This window comes from Podospora pseudocomata, chromosome 4, assembly GCF_035222375.1.
Source record: "Podospora pseudocomata strain CBS 415.72m chromosome 4, whole genome shotgun sequence".
Lineage (NCBI taxonomy): Eukaryota > Fungi > Ascomycota > Sordariomycetes > Sordariales > Podosporaceae > Podospora > Podospora pseudocomata.
Window position 1 is genome coordinate 539,782 of NC_085888.1, and position 23,761 is coordinate 563,542.

Sequence of the window (23,761 nt, forward strand, 5' to 3'; positions counted from 1 at the left end):
CCCGGGGTTCTCTGAACGTATGGAGGACCTCCGTCCTTCCGTGGATCGGAACAGGGAGCATCGCCGGGTGCCAATACCTGCACCTAACTGTATGCAGACTCTAGTCCTTTTCTGATCGAGATATGGCTCGTATGACATGGAGTTACGGGGAAAGGTAGAACGGGTTGTTCCGTAAGGTAGGTATGCTTGCGAGAATCAAGTTGAATGACAGGTTTCGTCTGATCTATAAAGCAAGTGTCAACAGCCCATATGTTTCGAGATTGTGGTCGGTCAATCATTCATCGACAGTAAACCGCCCAAAATGTTCTCCAACGCCGGACAGATCGCTCTCACCCTTCTCGCCGCTGCCCCTACGGCATTCGCCTGCTTGGGCTACACCGGCGGCCTTCCCAAGGCCACTGGGAACGTGGCTCTGACTGCGCCCATCTACGTCAAGGCTGGTCAGGTCTACGACGGTGGCTGGCGCAAGTTTGACAGAAACCCCAGCAGCTGCAATGGCCAAAGTGAAGGTGGTGAGAAGGACACCGCTTTCGTTGTTGAGCGTGGTGGTACTCTCCGCAACGTCATCATCGGTAAGACCGTCGGTGAGGGTGTCTACTGCAAGGGTGGCGGCTGTAACCTCGAGTTCATCTGGTTCGAGGACGTCTGCGAGGATGCCATCTCCATCGTAAGTGGACCGGTCTCCGACCGCCAGACTTCTACGTTCCGATCTAACCCCAATTACAGAAGGACGACCGTCCGGGAGATGTCACCAACATTATTGGTGGTGGTGCCTACCACGCCTCTGACAAGGTGATCCAGCACAACGGCTGCGGCCGTGTCAATGTGAGTGTTCCTCGAAGCACCCCTTATGGAACGTCCAACTCTAACATCCTCGGTAGATCATCAACTTCTATGCCGAGAACTACGGCAAGGTCTATCGCTCGTGCGGAACAGTAGGTTAACCCGATTCGGCATGGTTTGCGAGACGTGTACTAACAGCCTCGCAGTGCCAGAAGTGCGCCCGCGAAGTCTACGTCGAGGGTGTCACCGCCCGCAAGGGTGGCGAGGTTGTCGGCATCACCAAGGCCAACGGTGACAAGGCCACCTTGGTGAATGTCTGCACTGATGCCAAGACCCCGTGCCAGAACTACAGTGGTCCTGGTGCCAAGGACGGCGCTTGCTAGGGGCTGGGCAACAAAGTATGTCTTTTCCTCGGGTTCAACACCAACTCCGAGACTCGAAATAAAACGTTTCCATTCCTGGACATTTTACATCCAAGAGTAAATATCGTGTTTAACATTACCTGATACATGCTGCATGTCCTCATCATACATACACAAAACCCGTGGTGTACAACCGCCCCCCAGCCCCAGGATATCATCACACACGAAAGAAAGAAACCAAAGCCTATTAGACACCTCCCTCCCACTTTCGACTCAAGAAAACCCCCCATCCCCCTTCCCCCTCCCCCTCTCCCCCTGCCTATCACCCACCAACTCCTCCCCAGACTCCCTCTCCAACCCCATCGCATCAATAGCCTGCATCTCCATATCAAACTCACTCGGCAGCGTCCTCAAGCTCCCATCCATCCCCTGTCCGCCCCTATCATACAACCTCGTGAACCCCTCCCTCTTCTGTCGGTGCTGACCCGGCACCATCGGCAGCGGCTTCTGCCCTCTGGTGATAGTACTGGCGGTATTCTGCGACGTCCCACTAGCAAGTGGATCAACCTTGAGATTCCTAGCATAGTATTCTTCCCTCGTCGACAAAGCAGGCATATGCGACTTCCTCGTCGGCCCGACACACCCCAGCAGAGGAGCTAAGAAGGGGAGATTCCCGCAGGTGATGCCGACCGACATTTCGAGGTAGGTCCACACGCCGGTTTGGACCTGGGACGAGTTGAAGATGTCCCTGTCGGAGCCGATGAGGGCTATCCAGCGGAAGAAGCTGGCTACGAGGACGCTGGTTTGGTTAGTTCCTGGGAGTAGTGGTGGTGGAAAGGGAGGGGGAAGGACGTACAAAATACCGAGACTAAAGACCCCCACTAAGCCGATTTTTGTCCTCCTCGGCACCCGAAGTTTCATCAACGGCGGAATGGGCATCACGAAAATGATGACGTCCCCTAGCGAGCTGATGATTGCGTTGGGGACACCCATCCTGTGGACTGGGTCTTGGAGGCAGGAGCCGGTTTGGTCCTTATCCCAGAAGAAGGAAGGGGGTTTGCACTGGAGGGTTGTGCCCAAAACATTGGCGACTGCCCAGCAGGCTGTGAGGATGGCGACGATCCAGGAGATGCGCCGGAAGGTGGCGCCTTGGAAGATTGTCATGTGGAAGATGATGAAGGAGAGTTTGATGAGGAAGAGGGTTGGGGGTTGGAGTTTCTGGATGATCCAGATCATGAGGAGGAATTCTTTGAAGCGTTCTTTCCCGAGGACAGGGATTGGGACGCCTTGGTTGGGTAAACCTGTTGTTTTTGTTAGTCCCAGAGTGTGATTAAAGGATACCTAATTCAAGTATGTGGAAAAAGGATGTTGTACCGTAGAGCAAACATGCCACTGTTCCATAGCTCAGTATTAGACCACCCGTCATACACCAGTCTTCCCTTCGTAACTCCTTTATGATCTTTAGCCGCGCGTATATTCTCGCTACGTGTGACCCAGTTGACAGGATCAGGCCGATGACCACGGTGGCGAGGATGTACTGTTGTTTTTGCTCCGTGCTGAAGTTGTCCAGTTGGACCATCTTGGCGATCTTGTAGGGCAGTGCTCAAATCTAGTGGTCAAGGATGGGAAGCAAATCCTTTGCCATTCACTGATCTCAAACGATTGCTGGGGTGAGGTGGATAAATTGCGCCGGAACCGAAGAGTAGGATCTGTGGAGGATGAACGCGGAGAATTAAGAGGGAAAAGCTTTGACAACGAGAAAGGTGAACCTGGAAGACGAACACTGGGACCCCGGAGTTATCTGTGTCCTGGTACCAACGGGAAGGATTTATGTCTTGCGTGCTTCAGTGCTACATCAAGTCAAGTTGTACGTGCCTCATGGTGGTCAAGAACGGCAGATGTGCCACTGAGGTTTCTGGGGCATGACAGGGGAGGGGTCGACGGTTACCAGGATCCCGGGAATCCCATTGCAGCAGTAGGGTGTAGGAGGTTGGTTACACAGGACCTGCAAAGAAAGGAGAGGAATCGCGGCCCCTGGTGTACATCAAGCAGCAATGGTGGACCAGATTGGTGGCCAAGTCCTGGTAGGGCCAAGTCAGACCGCAAGGCCAAGAGCCAAATATCACCAACAAGACGATAGTCCTAGTCAGAAAGCTGCTGGTGGTGTGTGGGAAAAGCGTTGCTTTAGTCCCAAGAGACGCAAGGTCAGCAAAATCAACATGCAGATCAGCATGTTCTTTTCCCAAGCGATGTAATGATGGCACAAATAGACACTGCCGCCTGTCAGCTTGTGACACCCTGTTGGCGTCTAATTTCTGGTGTAAGGTTGTAGTACTGATCGTTAGAACTACCGGACAGCCGCGATCCTTCTGTCTTTTCTGGCTGCTCTTGCTTGAAGGATCTGCCCCAGCTCGGGAGAGATGGTTCTGTGATACACCAAATCATGGAACTTTGTGACATGTTGTGAGATCGAGATGACATTCCCGATGACATGCAGACATGAGTTCATCTCACAGTAGGTAGGCCATCACATTGGAGGTTGATATCACAGAGGCACAAGAACGATAGCACAAGTTGCCAAAGTTCGGGAAGGATTTTACGTAGCGTCCCTCCCCGCCCCCGAGTTACTTGCATACACACAAGTGCTATCCACTTGCGGGTCGACCCTTGAACCCCCCCGAGGCATAGCGTGGGGAGGCACAGCCAGCACCCTCCCAGCCGGACTTCACGGAATTCAGCGGACTTGCTACCCTATCCATCAAAGAAAAAGAAGGTTCGGCAGTCTCCCGCCCGAGAGCGACACGGCAGAAACGAAAACTTGGGACGAGACAGATGGGGAGTGGAACAGGTGCCATTCTGCATGTCTGGGCCCCCGAAAACTGACGGGATGTCAGTGGATGATGGGTGGGTGGGCGAGGCCGCTATTGGTCTGTTCAAGATGCGGTTGGCCCTTAGCAGTCCCGGTTTTGGGACTTGTTTTAACTTTTTAAGGCCAAGCCCCCCCCTTCGTGCCTCTTCAAGACTTTGGACTTGGAGTAACACAACAGCGCGGATGTTATTCCTATACGCTTTGCTGGCCTGAAAGAGGAAATTCGCGAAATCCTCGGTGAGATGTTGCAGCGAAAGAATCGCTGCGTACCTTAGGTGTCTTGGCACGTGATGATAGCCCGTTGGTATTACGTGATGATTAGAACTGCAGAAGCCCTCCACGTGCGCCACAGGCATGCAGACATGCCCAGCCACCGGCCACGGCTGCCTCGGGTGAGTTGACAAAGTCCCGGCCGGGTACGAAGGGACCGCACCGAGCCGATTCGGGGCCGGGAGGATCAGGGTCCAAGCTGCATGTCATCGCATCCGATCAGATGACTCGGGGCCGGTCAATCTGATAGATTTTGGGCAAGTTTCGATTTCTTATTTCTATGATGTTCCCTTCGTTTCTCGTACAGTCGTTATTCAGTGATCTTGCTTTCTCAGAGATCTGCAGCCGCCTTAGTATACAAGCCGTTCAACTCTTCCACTTTGTGGTTCTGAAGGAACTCCTTGAATGTCAGCGGCTTGACATCTGGATAGCGCCCATTATCCAGTTTGGTTGGAACATAGGTCTGTCCGTTCATGATATAAGTCTGGTAGTTACTACAACACTGTTAGCTTTCCCACCCATCAAACAACTCGAATGTCTATAAAAAACATACTCAGCCAACCAAGCAAAGATATTTTGCGGCTCTTTCTCGCGCGTGGTCTCCATCTTGGTCTGCAACTCCTCCACCGTACCCAAACAATCCAACCTCGGAGCTACTCCATAAACCTCCTCAAACTCGGCCGCAAGCTGCTTCGTACTCTTCCTGTCACCAAGAACTGATCCATCATTAGCCACCTGCTCACACACACACACACACACATACACACACAACTGGCTTAGTTGCCATCACTCACAAGTCACAACCCCCACCGCCTCCTCATCCAGCGCCACGTTGGCAGAATACCTAGCAGCATCATCATAACTCAACCCCTCCCAAACCTCCTCCCCAGTCCCCCAATACCTCATCACCACCCCCTCCCCCTCCCCCGGCCTAAAAACCCCAAAATAATCACTCCAAAGCGTCTCGTAAAAAATCCCAATCAACATATGCACCCCCTTGACCTTCCTCCCGTCCTCCTGGAGAAACTCCTTCACCCTCTTCTGGCAATCCTTCTGAGGGTGCTCCCCATACTGAAGTTTATCATAATCCAGCGTCCAATCCCCCGCGACATACCTTTTCACCCCTTCAGTTTCGCACGCCTCAATGAGGAGTTTCTGCCCCTCGGTCATGAGGCGGGGGTCGCCGAAAAAGCCGCAGATCACCACGTCACACCCCGAGACGAAATGACGTAGGGCGGTGGGGTCGTATGGGTCGCCTTGGGTGATGATGATGTTTTTGAGGGTTGGGTAGGAGGTGGCTTTGGAGAGGTCGCGGCAGTAACCTTTGATGGTGAGGGTGGGGGAAAGGGCGAGGAGGTGATGGGTTATTAGGCGGGCGAGGCGGCCGGTTATGCCTGCTATTCCGACTGTGGTGACGGGCATGATGGCGTCGGGGCCGTATGAGATTGATGGAGAGAATGGAAGGATAAGTCTGAAAAAAAAAAGGGAGTCGATGTGGGAGAATAAATGGTGGGTTTGAGGGAATAAACGAGGAGTGCTCCGTTGTGATCGGCGAGGTCCGCCTGCTGTTAACGACGCTAGGTTGAGGTTGGCTTCGAGTTTGAACTTGTGCGAATGCTGGTTTATCCGAGTCGGGAAGTTGGAAACAACCTGGATTGGTGTGGCAAGTTCACGGACAATGGTGAAACTTTGTTACGGTGTTGCGTGGTTGTGATGTTGAGAGAGAAATGAGGGGTTGAAGGCCAGTCCGACATGACCCCAGTCCATATCAGGAGAGAAGCTATCGCACCATACCTGTTACTGCTTTTCGCCGGGGTTGTGATTGGAAAGTGACAATAGCCAAGATGAGAAATCAAGCTTGGAGGTAGAACCCCGGTCATCAATGGTGGTGCGTGCTGGAAAAGAAGCAATTCAGAGAGACGATGCCAAGAGCCGGCTAACTTACTGCGGGTTACTTTCCGTGGAAACATCCTCACGTCTGAAATCGTAGTTGGAGAAGACAAGGTGCCTTCATTGAGTCAAAGTTTAGATGGTATTGGATAGAAGCTCTCTCTACAGTTATCTTCCAATCAACTTAAAACATATGGTTGCTCTCAGGGCTCTGGTCTCACCTTTTCCAGGCCCGCGTACACAGGTTGCTCCCAGGGCTTGTATTTTGCACACTTTTCTGTAGTTACTCTCTGCTGGTTAGATTTGTTCATTATCATCACCTTCACCATATTCTGCTTCACCTTTTGGGCCAGTGTCCTACGTCCCAGCGAACTAGACCAAGTTACTAGCTGGAATAAAACCAGGCTAGCAGGCAGAACGACAGTCTAAATGACATGGGCCATCTCGTTCCGCTGTAACCTAGAAAGGACCGAAGCTCAGGTACTTTGAAGTGGTGTCAGATACTTAATTTCACATTTGCAGGACCGAAGGAACGACAGTTCATTATGTTCTTTGAACCCGTAATCATTTCTGCTAGGCACAAAATCTCTCCAACCTGACAATAGGTATCATCGGTTGAAACAGACAGGAAAGTAAAAAGTCACCGACCGCCAGGCAAGAAACAGGAATAGCGGACATGGCCGGCTTCATGCCCTTCCCATCACCCCCCTCGGGTCGGCTAAAGAAAGAGAAGTAAGAGAGAGAGTGTTGTTGTCCACCATGCTACCCCATTGTCTTTAGATCATCACGCCCAGTAGCTTGGTCATCCTCATTGCCCGTTGGCACATATCTTCTTACGGCGCCGCCGCAGCAGCAGCAGCAACGTCAAGAATCTCACCAACCGTGGCTTTGGGCTCGACCGTACCGACGCGACCTTGCTCTAGCCGCACCTGATGGAGCTGATCCGGTCATTGAAGTACCCATCGCCGTCACCGAGATGGTCGTCCACCTGGTTGGCGTATGAACGACCACTGCAGCCGCCATGCCTGAATGTATTTTGTTAGAGCTGTAAAAGCAGTGATCGCAAGACGGAGAAGTACTTACTCGAACCACACGCAGCGGAAGAGATTTCTGTCCTGGTTGATGATCGTGCTGATCCTGTCGTTCCAGGCTGCGGGGACGTTGACTAAGTGATGGGATCAGTATGTCAGCACTGCCCTGGCACCCCCAGAAAGTTGGTGTCACTCACAGCATTGAGCGATAGGAGCATTGAACGTGATGCAGGCACCTTGACTCCGGATGTGCTCGCAGGCGAACACCCGGGCACTGATCTGGCGATCAACAAGCGCGGGTTCAGCCTCGGCCACTGGGACATCAGCAGCGGGAGCAGCGCTGGCGGAGAGAACTCCGACAGCGAGCAGAGTGATGATGTTCTTGAGGTTGAACATTTTGTCTGTGGGTTGAAGGCAAGGTGGTGGTGAAGACAAGAGTCAAGGTTGCGGTGATGGAGTGAATGAAGAGGCTTTGATGGGGCAGGCAGCCCCCTTTTATAAGTTGTATTGGCTCTTTGAACCGGCAACCTTTAGCGTTGCGGTTCTGCTCAGCTGAAGACTCTTTGGGCAACTATCTCGGGCTCACGACGTTCCGCCGCGTCTAACAACATGGATATAGATCGCTTAACCTAAAGGAGATTGTGTTTAGTCCTTGCTTCAGTGGCTATGCTACGTAGGTTCGCATCCCGCGGCAGGCAAAGTCACACAATGTCAGGCCATGCTTCTAGTGCGAGGTGGCTTTCTAAGTCCGAGTCTCTGTGATGCGAGGGCTTTGTGTTGCCAGGGCTTCTCACCCAAAGGTCTTTAGTTGCGATTCCTCTAGAGCCCGAGGTGTCGACTAGCTCTGACTAAGATGGTCATCAATCATTGGTAATTATCTACAGGTGCCTGGTACGACATATCTTGGCATACCTTGCCTTCGCATTCACTTGAAGTTTCTATAGTGGCAATATGACATGCCACTATGTGCTTATCCCCCCCCATTGGTCCAAATTGACATGGGGAGTTCAAGACAAAAAGCTGTCAGGATTCCCTTCCCGGTCTATCAACGAGAAATAAACATCTCATCGAAGCCGATCACTTCCCACTGCTTCGTCTCAGTGTTCAAAGTCAGGTTGGTCCCCGTGGTAGTTCCCCCCTTTGCAAACCCAGCCTCTACCTTCCCGCCAGCTACAGGGCGGGAGAGTTTGTTTTCTCCCGAAAGAACAGTCAAATTCGCCAGGGGTAGTTCCCAAGGATTCCTCGTTGCAACCGTGGGTGATCCTGGCCATCCAATGTCAGCACTTGGCGTTACCGAAGAGATTCAAAGTTTGGTTGCACAAACCAAAGAAACCAGCCGTCACCTTGTCCTTTTGCACAGACAAGACAAAATATCCCCTGTAGTACCCCTCATGCCACTGAAGCACGTCGGTATCCCTCACTCTATTTCGGGCGTAAGTGTTGGCAGCACTGATCGGACCGGCCCGACCACTTGAGCTGACAGCTGTACCAGCGAATTCTACACCCAGGGAGCCTGACCCGGTGGCAGGGTTGTAATCCAACTCGCCTAGCCATGTGACGTCGGCGACCTGATTACCTCCCGTGTCAATTTCGGAGCAACGGACGTGGCCGGGGTTAAACTCACCCAATTACGATGGCTATCACCGGCGAGGAAGACATTGTTGTCGATGTCATTGTCGATGAGAGTTTGCAGAGTGCGGTTACGGTTGGCGGTATATCCCTGTCCAACCGCCATTGTCAGTCAGGCAGGATTGTGATTCACTTCCATAAGGAGATATACTCACACCCCAAGTGTCAGTACCAGCACCGTCCGCACCAGAAAAAATAACTTGGCTGCCTATGATCCTCCACTTGGCACCCCTATCCTTGGACTCTTTCAGAGTACGATAAAACCAGCTCTCCTGTCTTCCGCCCATGAGAGACCGGGAGGCCTCATCGCGGATGAGCTCAATGTAGGCGTCGTTCCAGCCGAGGGAAGTGATGCTCCGGTCGTAGTTTCTCGTGTCCAAAATGATGAGATCTGCGAGGTTGCCCAGTTCAAACGACCGCCAGATGCGGAGATTGTCGTCTAGATCTACCTGTCTATCATTTTCAGGTCAGCACATCTAGGGTAAGACATGGTAACACCACTTCTCACCTGATGGGCATCCACTCAAAATACGCCCTGACAGCATTCATCTTTCTCTGGTCGACACTAACCATCCGGCCACCTTGGCGGAACGAAGCCTCGGTGTTGTTGAGCGCACTGAATCCATCTCGGTAGCCATTGTTCGCCACCTCGTGATCATCCCATGTAGGAATCCAGGGGTGATTTGCTGCCAAGAGCTGGAGATCCGGGTCGGTTCGGTACTAATGACTCCTTGTCAGCAACACTCGAGAAACTTGATCTAAACAGGCGCTTTACCTGGCCATGACGAGTCCGATAGTCACCCAACGTAAAGGTCACGCGCGGGGGATCATGTGCCCTCTCACCGCCACCGGCACTCTCGTAGATGTAATCTCCAAGATGGATCTGGAATCTTCAGCATTTCTCTTCCCGTTCTAAATGCGAGGATCACAAGCACTAACCACATAGTCCAACCCTCCCTTCCTCGCAGCATTCCCATACGCGTTGAAGTACCCGTTTGCTATCGATGGTAGGTACTTAGCCCCCTTTTCACCCCTGAACAAAAAGGTAAACAAAGCTAAAAGAAAACCATCACTCACGAAAGTTGCTGCAACTGAACACGGCCAACTTCACCTCGCTAACATTGTCATTTTTATCCGGCGTCGTCTTTGTCTTGCCAATCCTACTCTTCTTGTCCGACCCACATATGGTGAACTGGTAGTTGTACTCAGTAAACGGGCTCAAACCCCCAGCCTCGACTTTGATGGTGAAGTCAATGTCGCTCGTGGTGTACGCCCTGCCGCTGGCAACCACAGTCTCATTCCCTTGACGCTTCCACCTGGTGGCATTGGAGGATGTGGCAGGCCAAACAGCCCAATCGACACAGATGGGATTGGGATCAGCTTTGATGTATCGCTCTGTCTCGTGAGAGTAGAGCGGGACGTTGCCTTCGACCGTGATGTTGCCGAGGTCGGACGCTAAAGACGGAGCGACGCGGGTCCAGAGGATGACACTTGTTGGGTAGGGGTCTCCAGAGGCTATACCGTGGGTGAAGTTCAGATCATCGGGAGAGTACGGGACTGAGTCGCGCTTGAGGGTGCGGCGCTGGACGGTAGGGAGGTCGATCCCGAGGTTGGAGTGACGGGTAGAGGGACTGTGGTAGTTGAGGTTGGTCGAGAGTTCAACGGCGGTCGCTACGGCCGCAAGAGCGGAGAGAATGACGACTTTCATGATCGAAATGACGACTGATTGATCTCTGACTTGCTCGGTCTGGAAAGGGCAAAGACAAAAGCCGTGATGGATCCATGCTGGGAAAAAACATGTTTCCTTTTAACAACCCTGGGAACCATAGGAGAATGGTAGCCATCGTGTGCTGGTACGTCATTGTTAGGAACACGCACTCTCAGAAATGTAGTTTATTGGCCGGGTAATTCTATCTCGGTATGCAAGAGATCTTGCAACCCGTCCTGCGTCGATGGTGAAATGTTGACAAACTCAGGAGTGATCATCTCCGGGCCTCAGTTCCTGTCCGTGAAACCATCGACACTTTTCCAGTTATTGCGCCCACGTGCTGGCCGGCAGCGAATTCATTGCTGCCCACGCCGATCACCAAACGTGTGCAAATTTCACCTCTGATGGAGACATGCCAGGGGAGCTACACCACCTTCCAATCCGAGAACCAGGTCGAGTGGGGGACGAAGAGGGGCAGATCCGATGCATGGATGGGGCACGTGTTTTTACCAATTGCCATCCAAGGGGCAGCATCGGCCTTGTGCTGGCCGCTCACCTTGGCTTCACCGATATTGCCCCGAGGTAAGCGTTATTGCCGAAGAAATCCACTACGTGTAACCTCAAGGTGAAGTCAGCCCTAGAGCTCCCAGCTTATCTTTGGGGGTGTCATGGCCCAATCATCTTGTCTTCCTCGTTGGACTGTTTGGTGCTTGGCGGGGGAAAATGTGAACCTGAACCAACAGCTTCCCAGTGTCCAGACCCAACTCCCAAGTCTTGCAAGTCCTCGCAAATTCTTTTCTGGTCGTCCCCAAACTCAACCAACGATGATGATGGCACTTCGACATGCCCTTACTTGGCTGCCACCCAGCTTCCCCGTTGCCGCGGCGATAGCTGCCATCGTTCTCGCCGTCTTCATCAAGACGCTTGCGACACCAAGAAGAGCAGACCCGCGGGAACCACCTCTTCTGAAACCCACCATCCCGTTCATCGGACACATCATCGGGTTGATCCGACACCAGGCAGATTACCACCGAATTCTACAGCGCAAATCCAAGCAGCCAATCGTCACACTTCCTATGCTCACAGGAAAGCTGTACGCCATCTTTGACCCCTCCTTGATCTCAGCCGGCCTTAAGAACAAGCACCTCTCAACGAAACCCCAGGTCAGAGCTGCCGTCGCGCCGTTGATAAAAGCCAGCAAAGGCACCGTCGACCTTATGATGAGCGAGCAGGGCGACGTGCTTCAAGACCGCATGATGCTGCACGCCATCCCGACTAGTTTCTCTGGGGACCTGCAGCAAAGTTTTATCGAGGCCGCCTTGCAAGAAGTATCCCGGCAATTCACCTCCTTCTCCAAGTCCAACCAACAACAAAACATCCCCAGTGTTTGGCTTTGGATCAGGGACATTGTCGCAAAGGCCACGACACCACCGGTGTATGGCAAGCACCAGGACCCTTTCTCCCAGGACCCGAGCCTGCTGCAATCTTTCTGGGACTACAACGAGTCCATCATGGTGCTGATGATGGACATCCTGCCGTCCTTCATCGCCAAGAAAGGCCACCTCGGGCGTATAAAGCTAGCCCAAGCCCTGACTCCTTACTACTCCTCCCAGGCAGAACAGCACCCTGCCGCCTCTGCCCTTGTTCGTCTTCGTGCGCAGGAAATGCGCAACGCCGGTCTCCCAGTGGAGGACATCGCCAAGATTGAAACCCTCCTCCCTCTCGCAGCAATGACCAACACCGTCCCGACTCTGTTCTGGTTCTTTAGCCATGTCTTCACACGGCCGGCTCTCGCCGAGCAACTCAGGAAAGAAGTAGAAGACAACTTGCTCACCAGAGACGGCCCCAAAGCAAAACTGGCCGTCTCGTCAGCTGTGCTCGAAGAGAAAACACCTTTCCTGTGGAGCTGCTACAGAGAAACCCTCCGTCTCACTGTCCACCAAATCGCCACGAGGACGGCGATGCAAGACACGACTATCACGTCCCCCAAGACGGGACAAACATATTTTCTCGCAAAGGGAACCGTGGTTCAAATGTCGATTGGGGCATCTCACTTTCTTCCGGAATACTGGGGGGAGAAGTACCTAGATTTCAAGCCTGATCGGTTTTTGGGGTTAACGAAGGAAGAAGAGAGGGCGTTCAAGATGGCTCATCAGCCGTTTGGCGGTGGATTGCATCTCTGCCCGGGGAGGCATTTTGCCTTGGCGGAGATGATGGCTGTCATGACGACATTGCTGGTTGGATTTGAGGTTGGGGGTTTGGATGGGGAGGGGGAGTGGAGGGAGCCTGGGAGGGGGACGGCGAGTATTGTTGATGCGGCTACCAGGCCAAAGGATTATGGGGCGGGTTTTGGGGCGAAGGTTCGGAGGAGGGAGGGGTGGGAGGATGTTGTCTGGGAGTATAAGTTTTAAGTAAGGGAGGTTGCTCCCCAGGTAGGTTGACTATGGAGGCGGTGATAGATGCGTGCCCGTTGTGGCCAATTCAGAGTTTTCGACACTCATTGGGCTCTTATTATTCACTTTGTTGAGTGGCCATCTTGGCGAGCAAGTCGTCGTAGAAACAAGCTTCGAGCCATTTGAGCCACGAATCCTCGCCAGGAGCAAGTGGGTCTTGAGACAGACTTTTTACATGGGTGCGCTTTGCTATAAATAGAAACCTTTTCACTTACACCTTTTTTTTCTCTTCTTTTTTCACACCACATTTCACACAACACATTTCACAGCACCGACACCGTTTCGGTATACCTGACAACAATGGCTGAAACATTTCCGCGCTTCCCTCGGCTACCCTATGAGCTTCGGCATATGATCTGGGAATTCGCCATCCGACCGGCCGCACCTGGAGCGCACATTTTCACCATTTCCGACAGCACAAACACAACCTCGGATGATTCTCGAGAAAATGAAGGTCATGTTTTAGTCTGCCAGCCGCGTTGCGATCAGACTCGGGGTGGAAAAGCCGACGGACAACTCAACAACCCGTCAACCTACATTGCCGACAGCGGACTATGGACGGCGTGCAGGGAATCCAGGAATGTCATGGAACGAAAGTTGCTACAGCGCGAGGATCGTCCGATCTTGTTTTGGGGCGACTCGAGTGATGGGCCGCCGCCTGTTAACCCTGAATGCTGGACGAATCGGCAGATCGCCCTCTTCCCCACGCGAGACCTCATCATCCTCCAGTCTCAAATTTTCACTCCTTTTCGATGGACGGTGATGCCTGGGTCTCTTGACTGGGACAAGCCCACCTACCGCCAGTCACAGCTACCGTCGTGCGCTTTCTGGTCAGCAATGAAGAACGTGACAAGCCAAGCAGCACGACACATTGCCGTGGAGTACAATCCCGCCTGGGACTCCATGTCACTTCACTGGGGAGAAGTCACCGGGTTTGTGGACCTACTCTTAGGCCCGTCACGCGCCGAACTGGATTCCGGGCCGACACATGTGTGGTTCATCGATTACCGCCTCAAGAGAAGAAACCGCGTTTCAACCGAGAAACAACTTCGAACCGAGAGTGAAAGGGAGGAGCCGAGAGTGTATTATGGGGATGGCTGTCGCTACGTGGAGGTATCTGAGCAGGATTCAGGGGAATCCGGAGATGGAGAGTGGAATGACGCCTTTGGGGCAGACCGCTGGCACCCTTTTAACAACGAGCCCATGTTCTCTAGGAATGGAGTGCGTGGCTGCGTCAAAAGGGCAAAGGCGTTGCTTTACAAGGATGAGGAGTATGTTGACCGAGTCAACATTGGTATTTTGGCTTGTGAATCCTTGTGATGAGTACATAACTAATGCGGGTAGGCGTTTGGAGGGCACAGATTTACAGCGGTCTCAAAAGATAGATGTTGATTTTCGATAGAAAAAAATTAGAATTCTCTTTGTTTTACTATCTATCTGCCCGGCGATATGGGTGTAGCGCTTTGGCGTTTCATTCGTCGAGACTGACGTTTATCTGCGGTCTCCTATCATATCGAACGCATCTATCCCGCAGTGAAATAACACCTAGCGCCCTAAGAGCGGAAAGCATTCCGAATACTGCCTCGGTGGATGCCTTGTTTTGCTTTGTCCGCGCGACCCCGAAGTTCGCAGATTTTGGAGCAAATCTGCCGATTCTCCTGTAAAGAATCTATCAACTTGTCTATCTGTGATATATCACTGCTTCCCTAGAGTTTGACAGCACAGAGAGGCACATGCCAGCGTCTGCTTAATTTTCCCAACGCCATGGCTGAAGTTGTAGAACTAGTGGTTGCCTCAAACTCTCTTGCAAAGACTTGTTTGACTGTTTGGAAGCTTGTGGAGCTGATGGTTGAAATAGGCCGAGAGACCCCCGAGACGGTAGAAAGGGAGGTCAGAAACTACGGCCTTATGTTGACGACATGTTTCACGGCTGTTGAATGTGCGCAAAATTCTCTCGAGGCGCGCTGGCCAAAGGAAGAGTCTTCTTGTACGCCCGCCATGAAGTACTTGAGGAAAAGAAATTTCCTGCGAAACATCAGACGTCTCACTCGAGCGATAAGACACAAGATTGATGATCTTGCAGGCAAGACCGCACAACTCCCAAGCAGTCTGCAGCTGATAAAAAATTTCAAATGACATCTTATCAAGCCGAATTTCACTGCCCTCTTGCCATTCGTGGAAACCCTCAAGTCAGACGTGATATTGGCTCAGAATACCTTGAAGCTGGAGTCCCTCTTTGCAAGACTGGAATCCGGAAAGGAAGAATATGCACGGGCACCGAGGGGTGAAATGATGTTCATTGAGGAAGAAATGTATGTTCCTCCCACCATCTATTTCTCACTGTCGGGCCGGTTACTAACGAAAAGGATATCCAACAGCAGAGAAATACAAGGTCATATGGCTCAGTTCGTTTCCATGATCCATGACCCTCAAGAGCATCCTGATATTACCGATGCGAGGAAGAGGCGGAGTGTCAGCCAGAATCAAGTCCTGACGTTTTTAGCAGATTCCATGCAAAGGGCATAGTGCCAGGGTCCCCGCCGCCAAGAGACTACAGAATTCCAAAGCAACCAGTTCTAGATCCCGGGCGCCAGTCAGGGCACCGCGCCAACAATACCTATAACCACATCCCGCATCGATACGGAGACATGGAGGTATCGCCACCGTCATTAGAGCCAGCAACACCGCCTTCATCGGATCCATCGACTCCACCGTCATCAGGGCTAACAACACCGCCCTCGTCCGAGCCGCCAACACCGAGCTCAACAAGCTCCCAAATGATATCACCCCGGAGAAAAGACCCATATCAGTCCAGCTCCTCACGATCCCGTACCGAATCTCCAGAAACTTTATCGAGAGAAGAAGCTCGTTCCATCCCTGCGAATCCGCCTCCTCCGCCCAAAAGAATTCCCTCAGCAGCACGACCATCACGGAAGGACAACATATCCAGCATACAAAACGACCCAGCTTCTCGAATAGACGTGAAATCCAGCGTTTCACGGGAAGTGGAAGAAAAGTGAAAGACAGTGGCAGTGAAAGGGGAACGCGAGACAACAGCGTCCAGCTCAAAGTCCACCCCAACAAAGCTCAGGTTACAATTCGAACTGGAATCACCACACACCCAAATCCTCACCTCCCCGCCACCGCGCCAACAAGCCTGTCTATGGCCACATTAGTAGCCAGACTGAGAATACCTCCAGGATGCACACCTCCACTCAGATAGAAAAATCAACATCATCTCGGTGGACCTGGCAGATCAACTGGGGTGGCGACCAGACAGCAGTCAGAAGAGAAAACCGCTGTATACCGCGTATGGAGAGGATGCAACGGTAGAAGTGGATTGCAATTGTAATTCCCGGAAGGGTGGAACTTCGGAAGGAGTTTGATTTTCAAGTGTGCGAAAGGGGTCATGGAGTTGTTTTACCTGATTTTGGGGGGGAGAGTTCAGGAGTGGTTGATGCGCTGGGGTGAGGAGCAAGCTAAGGTACGGGCATGCTATCGAACGGGCCGGGCATGAAGAAGGTGGGAGCAGCAACAAGTTGGAGGGAGAGAAGACTCAGAAGGTTGGCGATAATGTTGGTAAAGGGCACGTGAGAGGTCCAAAGACGGGAAACACATCAGGTCAGCAAAGGAAATAACTAGGATGGGTTGAAATGGAGAAACGATGCCGGTTATAGGGAAGGAAAGGACAGATCGGACGTGGGTGCACTTGGGGTCAGGAGTCAAGGGAGATTCAGGGGTAACAAAACAACTACGTTATCTAACAAAATTAAACAATATCCACCACTGTCTTGACCGCCTCTCCGAATAACACTTCCCTCGCGGCAAATACCAACCCTATTCTAGTATATTCCTCAACACCATCCGTGGTGATGCCCGTGGCTCGCAGTGCCAATGCTGCTGTCGTGACGCGTTGAGTGCCGACCAACTTCAAGTCTTCGTCGCCCGACGTGTCTTCGTCCGCAAACGCAACCAACAAACAGTGAAAGTGTTTGTATGGGAAAATGTATCTTTCACCGTCTGCATGGCGGTCGACCAGACTGTCGAGGTGTATCCGAAGCTTGTGCTCTTCGCCCGAGCTACTTGTCCTGAAAAATTCAAAAATGTGGCCGCGATCAAAGGGAGTCATCTCCCTTTCAACCCCATTTACACGGGCTAACATTCCGTTGACCCGGAGCTTTCCATAGCTCACGCCTCCCATCGGATCAGGCCCGGTATGTTCAACCTTGATGTCCATGATTTCAAGTGGAAACTTCCACTCTGTACATATCTTACGTGGGCCCTCGTCATCGTACACAGCAAAGCCAGGCTGATGGCTTTGGGCAAAGCGAACTTGCAGGTGGTCATCCCGAAGGCAAGCCCAGGACCAGGAGGGGGCAATATATCCGTCTCTTTGGTGAGAACGATGGGTGTATCTGAGAGAACGGTTGAAACGCCGCCAAACGCTGTACCATGCAATGGCGCGCTGGATAGTGCCCTCCCATAACCCAGCATAGTACTTGGGTTGCTGTAAACAAAGGTTCGCCTCGGGACCTTCAGCACACATGGCCCAGACTTTCTTTGCCATGCCAGATAGTGCTGGAAGCCGGTCGGAAGGAAAGGTGAACTGGCAACCAGAGTAAAAAATAGCCAAATCGTACCAGGAGTTGTGGAGCCGCTGTTCGGCTGATTGCTCTGATAGCCAACGCTGGCTGAGGAGTCCCTCACCCGGAAGACGTGGCCATCCAATGCGGTTGCTCAACTTTTCTGTTTGAAATTCATTGGCGCTGAGCTCGGCACACTCCCAGAAAACGGCATGTACTGTGAAGTGAAGAATTCTCGGTGACATGGCGCGTTCCTGCATGGCCCACCCACGCGATGTCAAGGGCCCCTTACTGATGCACGAGATCCAGCTGGGGAGCGATGGTTCAATCACCAATGACTCCGGCTGACCGGTTTGGGTGTGACGCTGTATTGTGTAGGTGTTTGCCGGGTAGTCGAGGCCCGGTCTGTCCAAGAACAAGCCCTCGTCTGATGACAATGAGCCCGTGGCGGCCAGCGTGCACAAGGAGCCGGTGTAATACCGGCCAAAGTTGGCACATTCCAACGCCCAATCTGCTTTATGAGTATGGTCGTCTGAGGCATCGTTGCTTTGCTGAATTATACAGAGAGCATCAACCCATAGGTAACGTACCAGACCCATTTTCTTTGTAAAGATGATGGCGTCTTGGATGGTCTTGGGGAGGCTTGCCATGTCGATCCCTTGCTGCATGGTCTCGAGATTACTTGGGGTCAGTTTTGTCCCGGCTGCTACTCCACCACCCCAACTGTAACTCAACGTAAAGTATTCCGCTTGGATCGGAGTGCCGTCCTGGACTACCAGTCGAGGCTTTGGAGCCCCTGGTTTACCTCCCACATCGATCACCCGGGTAGGTAGTATTGGCACAGCACGGTGACCGGACTGATCCAAGGTAGCCAGCATAGAGCAGCGCATGTGACGGTTCAAGCAGTTCGAGATCCAATCACGCGCTATAGCAACCACGGCTTCCAGCCCCTCATCGTTCTGAAGCGAGTGTATCATGCCGTTTCCCGTATCATCAATCTCCCTTTCAGGCTTCAGACGGAGATCGTCCACACCATCATCGGATTTTTCTTCTGGCCTGCGGTACAAAGTAGCCTGTACCTTGTAACCAAGTTCATCTTGGGCCGGTGAGTATACCCAGATCGTATTTTCATCAAACTCGACATGAATCGGCGCAGAGACAGAGCGAAAGTCTTGAAAGCTTTTGGTGGTCGTGAATGCGTCATGCACAAGCTTCTGTCGGATAAGTCTGCACAGTGGGCATCCGGCCGCGCAAGAGTCTTCGAGTTTGAGGAAGCTTTCAGCTACCACTGTGTAGTCCTCGGGCTCAGTCCTAGGCTCGGTGGCCAAACGATGGATAAGGCCCTTACAGGCAGTGCAAAGAGATGGTTCTGAGGACATTGTTGACAGCACATATCTCGCGGGTGAGTGGGACTCGAGAGATATTCCACACACAGGTATATATGTGCTTCCACTTTATTATTGCCTGGAGTATTGACCAAAAAGCAACAGCGACCACCGCCTGACCAACTGCATAGATATCACGCCGGCATCTGGCATTGCTTGGCGGTAGGTTGCCAACCAACCAACATGTTATTTCCGAACCCCGCTCCACAAAGAAGCCTTGACAACAGCCTCACCAGTTTCAGCCACCAACAAATCGACCTCGCTTTACTTCCCACCCTCAGGCGCCCCCCCAGTGGCAGCAAACACCTTCCCCATAAAACCCAACATCCCCGCGCTATCAACAAAAGAATCAAACACTCTCACCAACTTGGCGTCCTCGGTCAAGGTCAGCTTGTGCACATACTGGTTCTTGTACGGCTCGGTGACACCGGGCACGGCCGCGGTGCCGTTGCTGTTGAGGTAGACCACCGCCTTGAGCTGAGTCTCATCAACCACAGTGTCGACGAGCTCGGCGTGGTAAGTCGCGAAGAGAGGGAAAGCCTGGGCCTGGAAGGCGGCGTACCCTTCTGCGTCTTTGTCGCCCTGGGGAGGGAGCGAGGCAGGATGGAAGTGGGCGGTGAAGTCGGGGGAGGCGAGGGACTTGATGGCCTGGGCGTCACGGTCGTTATGAGCCTTTACCCAGGCTTTGGCTGTGGTGATGATTTGCTCGCGGAGGGGGGATGACATTTTGGGTGGTGGGTGAACTTGAGGGATGTCACTTGGGTTGTGAGTGTAGGTATGCTGATATGGTATTTGTAGGTATATGTGTATGATGTGTTTATGTGTAGCGTGGAGAGGTGTGTGGGAGGGAGCTACCGGTGGTGGCCAGGAGTCTTAAATAGGTAATCGTGGGGCAGTGTGGTGCAAGGGCAGCGGGGTTGGACGGCTGGGGGGTATGAGCATCTCTCACTGTGCGGGCGGTTACTTCTTGCCCATCGGTGTGTTGTACAGCATGCAGCTGCTCTGTCCGTTGCGACGTTCCTGTGGCCGGTGTCCCACTTCTCTTTGGGGGCCGCAGTGGAAAAGGACGGGGTGAAAGCAAAGCCAGCAAAGACTGCAGGAATTTGGTTTTGTCTCGGAAACTTAGAGTCGAAGTAGCTGATATTGATTTGTGGTTTGATCATATCATCATGTTGAGCTATCATTACCTACGTGCCTGCCTCCTAGCCGCTATAGGCGAGCTTCACCAGCTCCTCTTGCTTCTCCAAAAATCCCTTGAAGCTAGTCAGGTCGGCCATGGACCTTAACTCATCAAGGTCAATGTTATCGGCCATGTGACGCAAAAACTTTTCAGCAACGGTAAAACACAGGGACTCCTTCTGCTCCTCAGTCTCATCATCTGACATGGTAATACGGCGTGTAAGACCGCTTTGTTTTACCCCCCAGCTGGGTCAACGCGTCCTCCACCGTGAGCACGTCGCCCGCAACACCCAAGACTCGGCCATGGTACTTTTCGTCTTGCCCAAACACTGCGACGGCAATCTTGGCAATATCTTCGGGGAGGACAAGGGCAAGTGGTGTCTCCGATGTCATGGTGCTTCGCCAAACACCCGATGCCCGGAATCCTGGACTAAATAGTCGACCTGAAGGGCGAGGAAATTGGTCATGAAGATGGCTTGACGAAGTATCGTCCACTTCCAGGGAGAGTCTTCGGTGACTGCTCGCTCACCGGCCCTCTTTGCCGTCATGACGTTGTCGAAGAATGTGCTGTGCTGCGCCTCGTCCCCCTCCTGGTGAGAGAAGACACCGACTGATGTACATATGACAACCTGCTTGATGCTGCCGACGGACTGAGCAGCGCGCACAATATTGATGGCGTGGACCTACTCCAGGCCTGGATCCTCAACGTGTGTGGCTGTGCAGACAAACAACTTGTCGATGCCAGACATGGCATCCACCAAAGAGGGAATATCGTCCCAACTGCCTGGAAGAAGTTGCACACCAAGGGCTGCCAGAGCCCTTGCTCCAGGAGAATCGGGATCGCGAACTGTGGACTTGACGTCCCATCCATGCTATTCTCGCAGCAGTTTTGCCACAGCGCCTCCAATATTGCCGGTGACGCCGGAAACAAAAACGGAATGTGTCTGTGATGCCATGGTACAGCTTGTAAAGGGTAGGTATGCGTTGTGTCTAGAACAAGAGTGCCTGAGGTATTGTGTTCCGTTTTCCCACTGACTACAACATATAGCGGGTTGGTTGCATTCAATACCGTAGGTAAGCTTCCAGGTTAATCGATATGCGGTTAGGGGGGACACTAACCACCGAGGAAGGGCCTAGACTCTACCGCATGATGGTTGGCTTATCAGGGTGCCCCGTTGGCGCATCCCAGCCTTACCAGACAAAGGTCATCGCTCTGAAACACAGACACCCCTCACCGAAGCACCTTTCCAGGCGATTTTGTACCCTGATAGAAACGCCGTCAATAGATAGAGTGGGTGGCGCGGTTCAGCATGGTTACCTTGCATTCTCGCTGGTAAGCACCATGCATGGGTAGCGGTCGCTGTAATCGACCACGATGACATCCGATCCAGCAAATACATCGAGAATCGACTGTGCCACTCAGTGAAACAACGCTGAATGAGATTTGAACCGGTCGAGAGAATATCACAGTGGGGAAAATGCACGTATTTACTGAACCGGCTCTGCACTTTCTTCCCGACCTGCCGTATGGGGACGGCGTTGGGTGGTAATATGCGAGTTTCACTCTTCAGATGCTGGCCGCCGAGCTGTATGATCTGTTACTCGAGCTCATGGCCTTGCTCTGCAAAAAGACGGGAGTAAGATTCGCACCCCGAACAGCCCAAACCATGTCATGAATGGCAGAACTAGACACTGATGCAAGACCAGCACAACAATATGGTGTGCCTCCAGTTCATAACCCGCTTCGGTGTCACCGACATGGTGCCGGCGGGCGGACAGATCTCCTTTGGTGATGTTGCTGCAAAGGTCCCAGGGCTGACTGAATCCATCGTCGGCCGTCTACTGCGACATGCCATGACGATGCACGTGTTCCACGAGCCCCAACCCGGCATGGTCGCCCATACCAAAGCCTCCAAAGCCCTTCAAACCAACCCGGTGTTGAACGCTTGGCTGAGGAGCGGAACCCATGAGATGTGGCCGGCTGCGGTCAAGATGCTTGACGCCTTAGAAAAGTGGCCCGGGTCCTCAGAGCCGTCAGAGACGGGGTTTGCCCTGGCGAATGGTACAGTTACCACCGCCTTTGAGATCCTCGGCAGCGACCCCGCCCGGGCCGCCAGGTTCGGTCGCGCCATGAGCATCTACGCCATGAAGCCCGAGTACTCGCCTTCTTACCTGACAGAATACTTCGACTGGGCAAGTCTTTGAATCGGCGCGTGTTCTGGCGGTGGCGGGTGCCTCCTATTTCCAAGTCGCTATTGAACTTGCTCGAAGATTCCCCCAACTTGCAGGTCACGGTGCAAGACACGGCACAAGCTCTGCCTGTTCCGGCGGCTGGAGCGGTGCCAGCCGATGTGGAGGAACGGTTGAACGTCGCGGTCGTAGAAGATACCTTTGCTCCCCAGATGTCTAGCACACAGCCAGTTGATGTCGTACTGCTCCGTTGGGTGCTGCGTATCTGGCCTGACAAGTAATGTGTCCGTCCGCTGAGAGCACAGATCCCTCTGATGCGAACTGGAACAAGGCTTGTCCTCCAGGACGTCATCTTTCCGAAGCCAGGAACAGTAGCACAGTGGCGGGAACAGGACTTGAGGTAAGCGATGCCCCATTGTTTGCATTTCCGGTAAAAGAAGCATTCGAGGCTGACCAAAGGCGGCGGTGACCAGGGCGCCACTATCCACGGGGCCAGGGAGTACAAAAGCTCGCCGGTTGCCGGTCTCGCCGCAGCCACCAGATCCCACTCTCTTTTGCATCTTCTCCAACACACACACTTGCGGCTATCCACAATGCAGCTCAAGACACTCTTTTCTCTCGTGGTGCCCCTGCTGGGACTTCAAAGCTCAGTACACAGTCTCAACATTCCACCCACTCAGGAGCTGCATCTTCGTGACGAGATCAACGCTCAGGGAGGCCAATCGAACCAACTGTACAAGTTTGAGGTTAGAATCTACAAGCGAAACAACGTCACGTGGGACGCCTTCGCCGCCTTTCTCGTCAACTCTCGCTATCCCAAGGTGAAGCCACTGGTGGCCAAGCATGGTGTTGCTGTTTGGACGGAGGTGAGATAGATACCTAGGTAAAATATACCACCATCGAATCAGCGGGCTAACATCTCCACCGTAGACCTTGACGCCACCTTCAGCACGAGCCATTGCCGCAGGCGCCATCCCTCCCGGCTGGACGGTGCCGCAATATGACTCCATCTCGACTTACTACGTCAGTGATCCCTCTGTTCTCGGCGCCTTGACCACTGACCCAGCCTGGATTGCGTTGGAGATTGCTGCCGCGGGGTATGTGGATGGGTCAAGAGGAACGCTTCTGGCCGGTTTCGAGACTGTCAAATATGAGAAGCCGAAGAAGGGAGGCAAAGGCAAGAAGAAGAGAGGCTGTTTGCTAGATTAGGTGTGGTTTGAAGTATGTTCGAGTGCTTTCATGCCTGCGGTACTTACCTCTACATGTATTTACTTCCTAAAAGACAGACATTGTTAATGGGACATGGAGAGGGTTGTACCTTGCCCGAGATCAGGAGAAACAAAAACCATGTTGGCGGATATACTTTCATCAGTTTGATGTGGGTATCTTCAGAACATTTATTATCACATGTCGTACCACACAAAGCCTC

General features: G+C 52.8%; 11 protein-coding genes across 11 annotated transcripts; 5 read left to right on the forward strand and 6 right to left on the reverse strand.

The window, feature by feature from the left end:
• Window positions 1-301: 301 nt before the first annotated feature.
• QC762_401490 (uncharacterized protein) lies at window positions 302-1,166 on the forward strand (the record flags this gene model as incomplete). The annotated part of the gene is made up of 4 exons (XM_062889610.1): window positions 302-667; window positions 727-825; window positions 882-935; window positions 990-1,166. 4 exons carry the CDS (start codon window positions 302-304, stop codon window positions 1,164-1,166), a joined length of 696 nt encoding a protein of 231 aa, XP_062743131.1.
• A 252-nt stretch (window positions 1,167-1,418) lies between these two features.
• QC762_401500 (uncharacterized protein) lies at window positions 1,419-3,027 on the reverse strand (the record flags this gene model as incomplete). Its single annotated transcript, XM_062889611.1, has 3 exons — window positions 2,520-3,027; window positions 2,002-2,446; window positions 1,419-1,944 (listed from the first exon to the last, which is right to left on the reverse strand). Exons 1-3 carry the CDS (start codon window positions 2,722-2,724, stop codon window positions 1,419-1,421), a joined length of 1,176 nt encoding a protein of 391 aa, XP_062743132.1. The 5' UTR covers window positions 2,725-3,027.
• Window positions 3,028-4,461: 1,434 nt separating this feature from the next.
• Window positions 4,462-6,150, reverse strand: QC762_401510 (uncharacterized protein). Its single transcript, XM_062889612.1, has 3 exons — window positions 5,079-6,150; window positions 4,838-5,000; window positions 4,462-4,778 (listed from the first exon to the last, which is right to left on the reverse strand). The coding sequence occupies exons 1-3, from the start codon at window positions 5,704-5,706 to the stop codon at window positions 4,616-4,618; spliced, it is 954 nt and encodes a 317-aa protein (XP_062743133.1). The 5' UTR covers window positions 5,707-6,150; the 3' UTR covers window positions 4,462-4,615.
• Window positions 6,151-7,093: 943 nt separating this feature from the next.
• On the reverse strand, window positions 7,094-7,601 carry QC762_0062690 (uncharacterized protein; the record flags this gene model as incomplete). The annotated part of the gene is made up of 3 exons (XM_062883627.1): window positions 7,094-7,199; window positions 7,258-7,324; window positions 7,403-7,601. 3 exons carry the CDS (start codon window positions 7,599-7,601, stop codon window positions 7,094-7,096), a joined length of 372 nt encoding a protein of 123 aa, XP_062743134.1.
• Window positions 7,602-7,946: 345 nt separating this feature from the next.
• QC762_0062700 (uncharacterized protein) lies at window positions 7,947-10,822 on the reverse strand. Its single transcript, XM_062883628.1, has 9 exons — window positions 10,713-10,822; window positions 9,912-10,659; window positions 9,774-9,832; window positions 9,610-9,717; window positions 9,343-9,554; window positions 8,990-9,287; window positions 8,830-8,925; window positions 8,530-8,773; window positions 7,947-8,468 (listed from the first exon to the last, which is right to left on the reverse strand). The coding sequence occupies exons 2-9, from the start codon at window positions 10,540-10,542 to the stop codon at window positions 8,251-8,253; spliced, it is 1,866 nt and encodes a 621-aa protein (XP_062743135.1). The 5' UTR covers window positions 10,543-10,659; window positions 10,713-10,822; the 3' UTR covers window positions 7,947-8,250.
• Window positions 10,823-11,201: 379 nt separating this feature from the next.
• QC762_0062710 (uncharacterized protein) lies at window positions 11,202-12,953 on the forward strand (the record flags this gene model as incomplete). Its single annotated transcript, XM_062883629.1, has 2 exons — window positions 11,202-11,870; window positions 11,961-12,953. Exons 1-2 carry the CDS (start codon window positions 11,211-11,213, stop codon window positions 12,951-12,953), a joined length of 1,653 nt encoding a protein of 550 aa, XP_062743136.1. The 5' UTR covers window positions 11,202-11,210.
• A 342-nt stretch (window positions 12,954-13,295) lies between these two features.
• QC762_401540 (uncharacterized protein) lies at window positions 13,296-14,315 on the forward strand (the record flags this gene model as incomplete). Its single annotated transcript, XM_062889613.1, has 1 exon — window positions 13,296-14,315. The coding sequence occupies one exon, from the start codon at window positions 13,296-13,298 to the stop codon at window positions 14,313-14,315; it is 1,020 nt and encodes a 339-aa protein (XP_062743137.1).
• Window positions 14,316-16,764: 2,449 nt separating this feature from the next.
• On the reverse strand, window positions 16,765-18,957 carry QC762_401550 (uncharacterized protein; the record flags this gene model as incomplete). Its single annotated transcript, XM_062889614.1, has 1 exon — window positions 16,765-18,957. The coding sequence occupies one exon, from the start codon at window positions 18,955-18,957 to the stop codon at window positions 16,765-16,767; it is 2,193 nt and encodes a 730-aa protein (XP_062743138.1).
• Window positions 18,958-19,227: 270 nt separating this feature from the next.
• QC762_401555 (uncharacterized protein) lies at window positions 19,228-19,689 on the reverse strand (the record flags this gene model as incomplete). The annotated part of the gene is made up of 1 exon (XM_062889615.1): window positions 19,228-19,689. The coding sequence occupies one exon, from the start codon at window positions 19,687-19,689 to the stop codon at window positions 19,228-19,230; it is 462 nt and encodes a 153-aa protein (XP_062743139.1).
• Window positions 19,690-21,713: 2,024 nt separating this feature from the next.
• QC762_401620 (uncharacterized protein) lies at window positions 21,714-22,347 on the forward strand (the record flags this gene model as incomplete). The annotated part of the gene is made up of 2 exons (XM_062889616.1): window positions 21,714-21,779; window positions 21,850-22,347. The coding sequence occupies 2 exons, from the start codon at window positions 21,714-21,716 to the stop codon at window positions 22,345-22,347; spliced, it is 564 nt and encodes a 187-aa protein (XP_062743140.1).
• Window positions 22,348-22,914: 567 nt separating this feature from the next.
• On the forward strand, window positions 22,915-23,706 carry QC762_401625 (uncharacterized protein). Its single transcript, XM_062889617.1, has 2 exons — window positions 22,915-23,198; window positions 23,263-23,706. The coding sequence occupies exons 1-2, from the start codon at window positions 22,926-22,928 to the stop codon at window positions 23,539-23,541; spliced, it is 552 nt and encodes a 183-aa protein (XP_062743141.1). The 5' UTR covers window positions 22,915-22,925; the 3' UTR covers window positions 23,542-23,706.
• The last annotated feature ends 55 nt before the right edge of the window (window positions 23,707-23,761 follow it).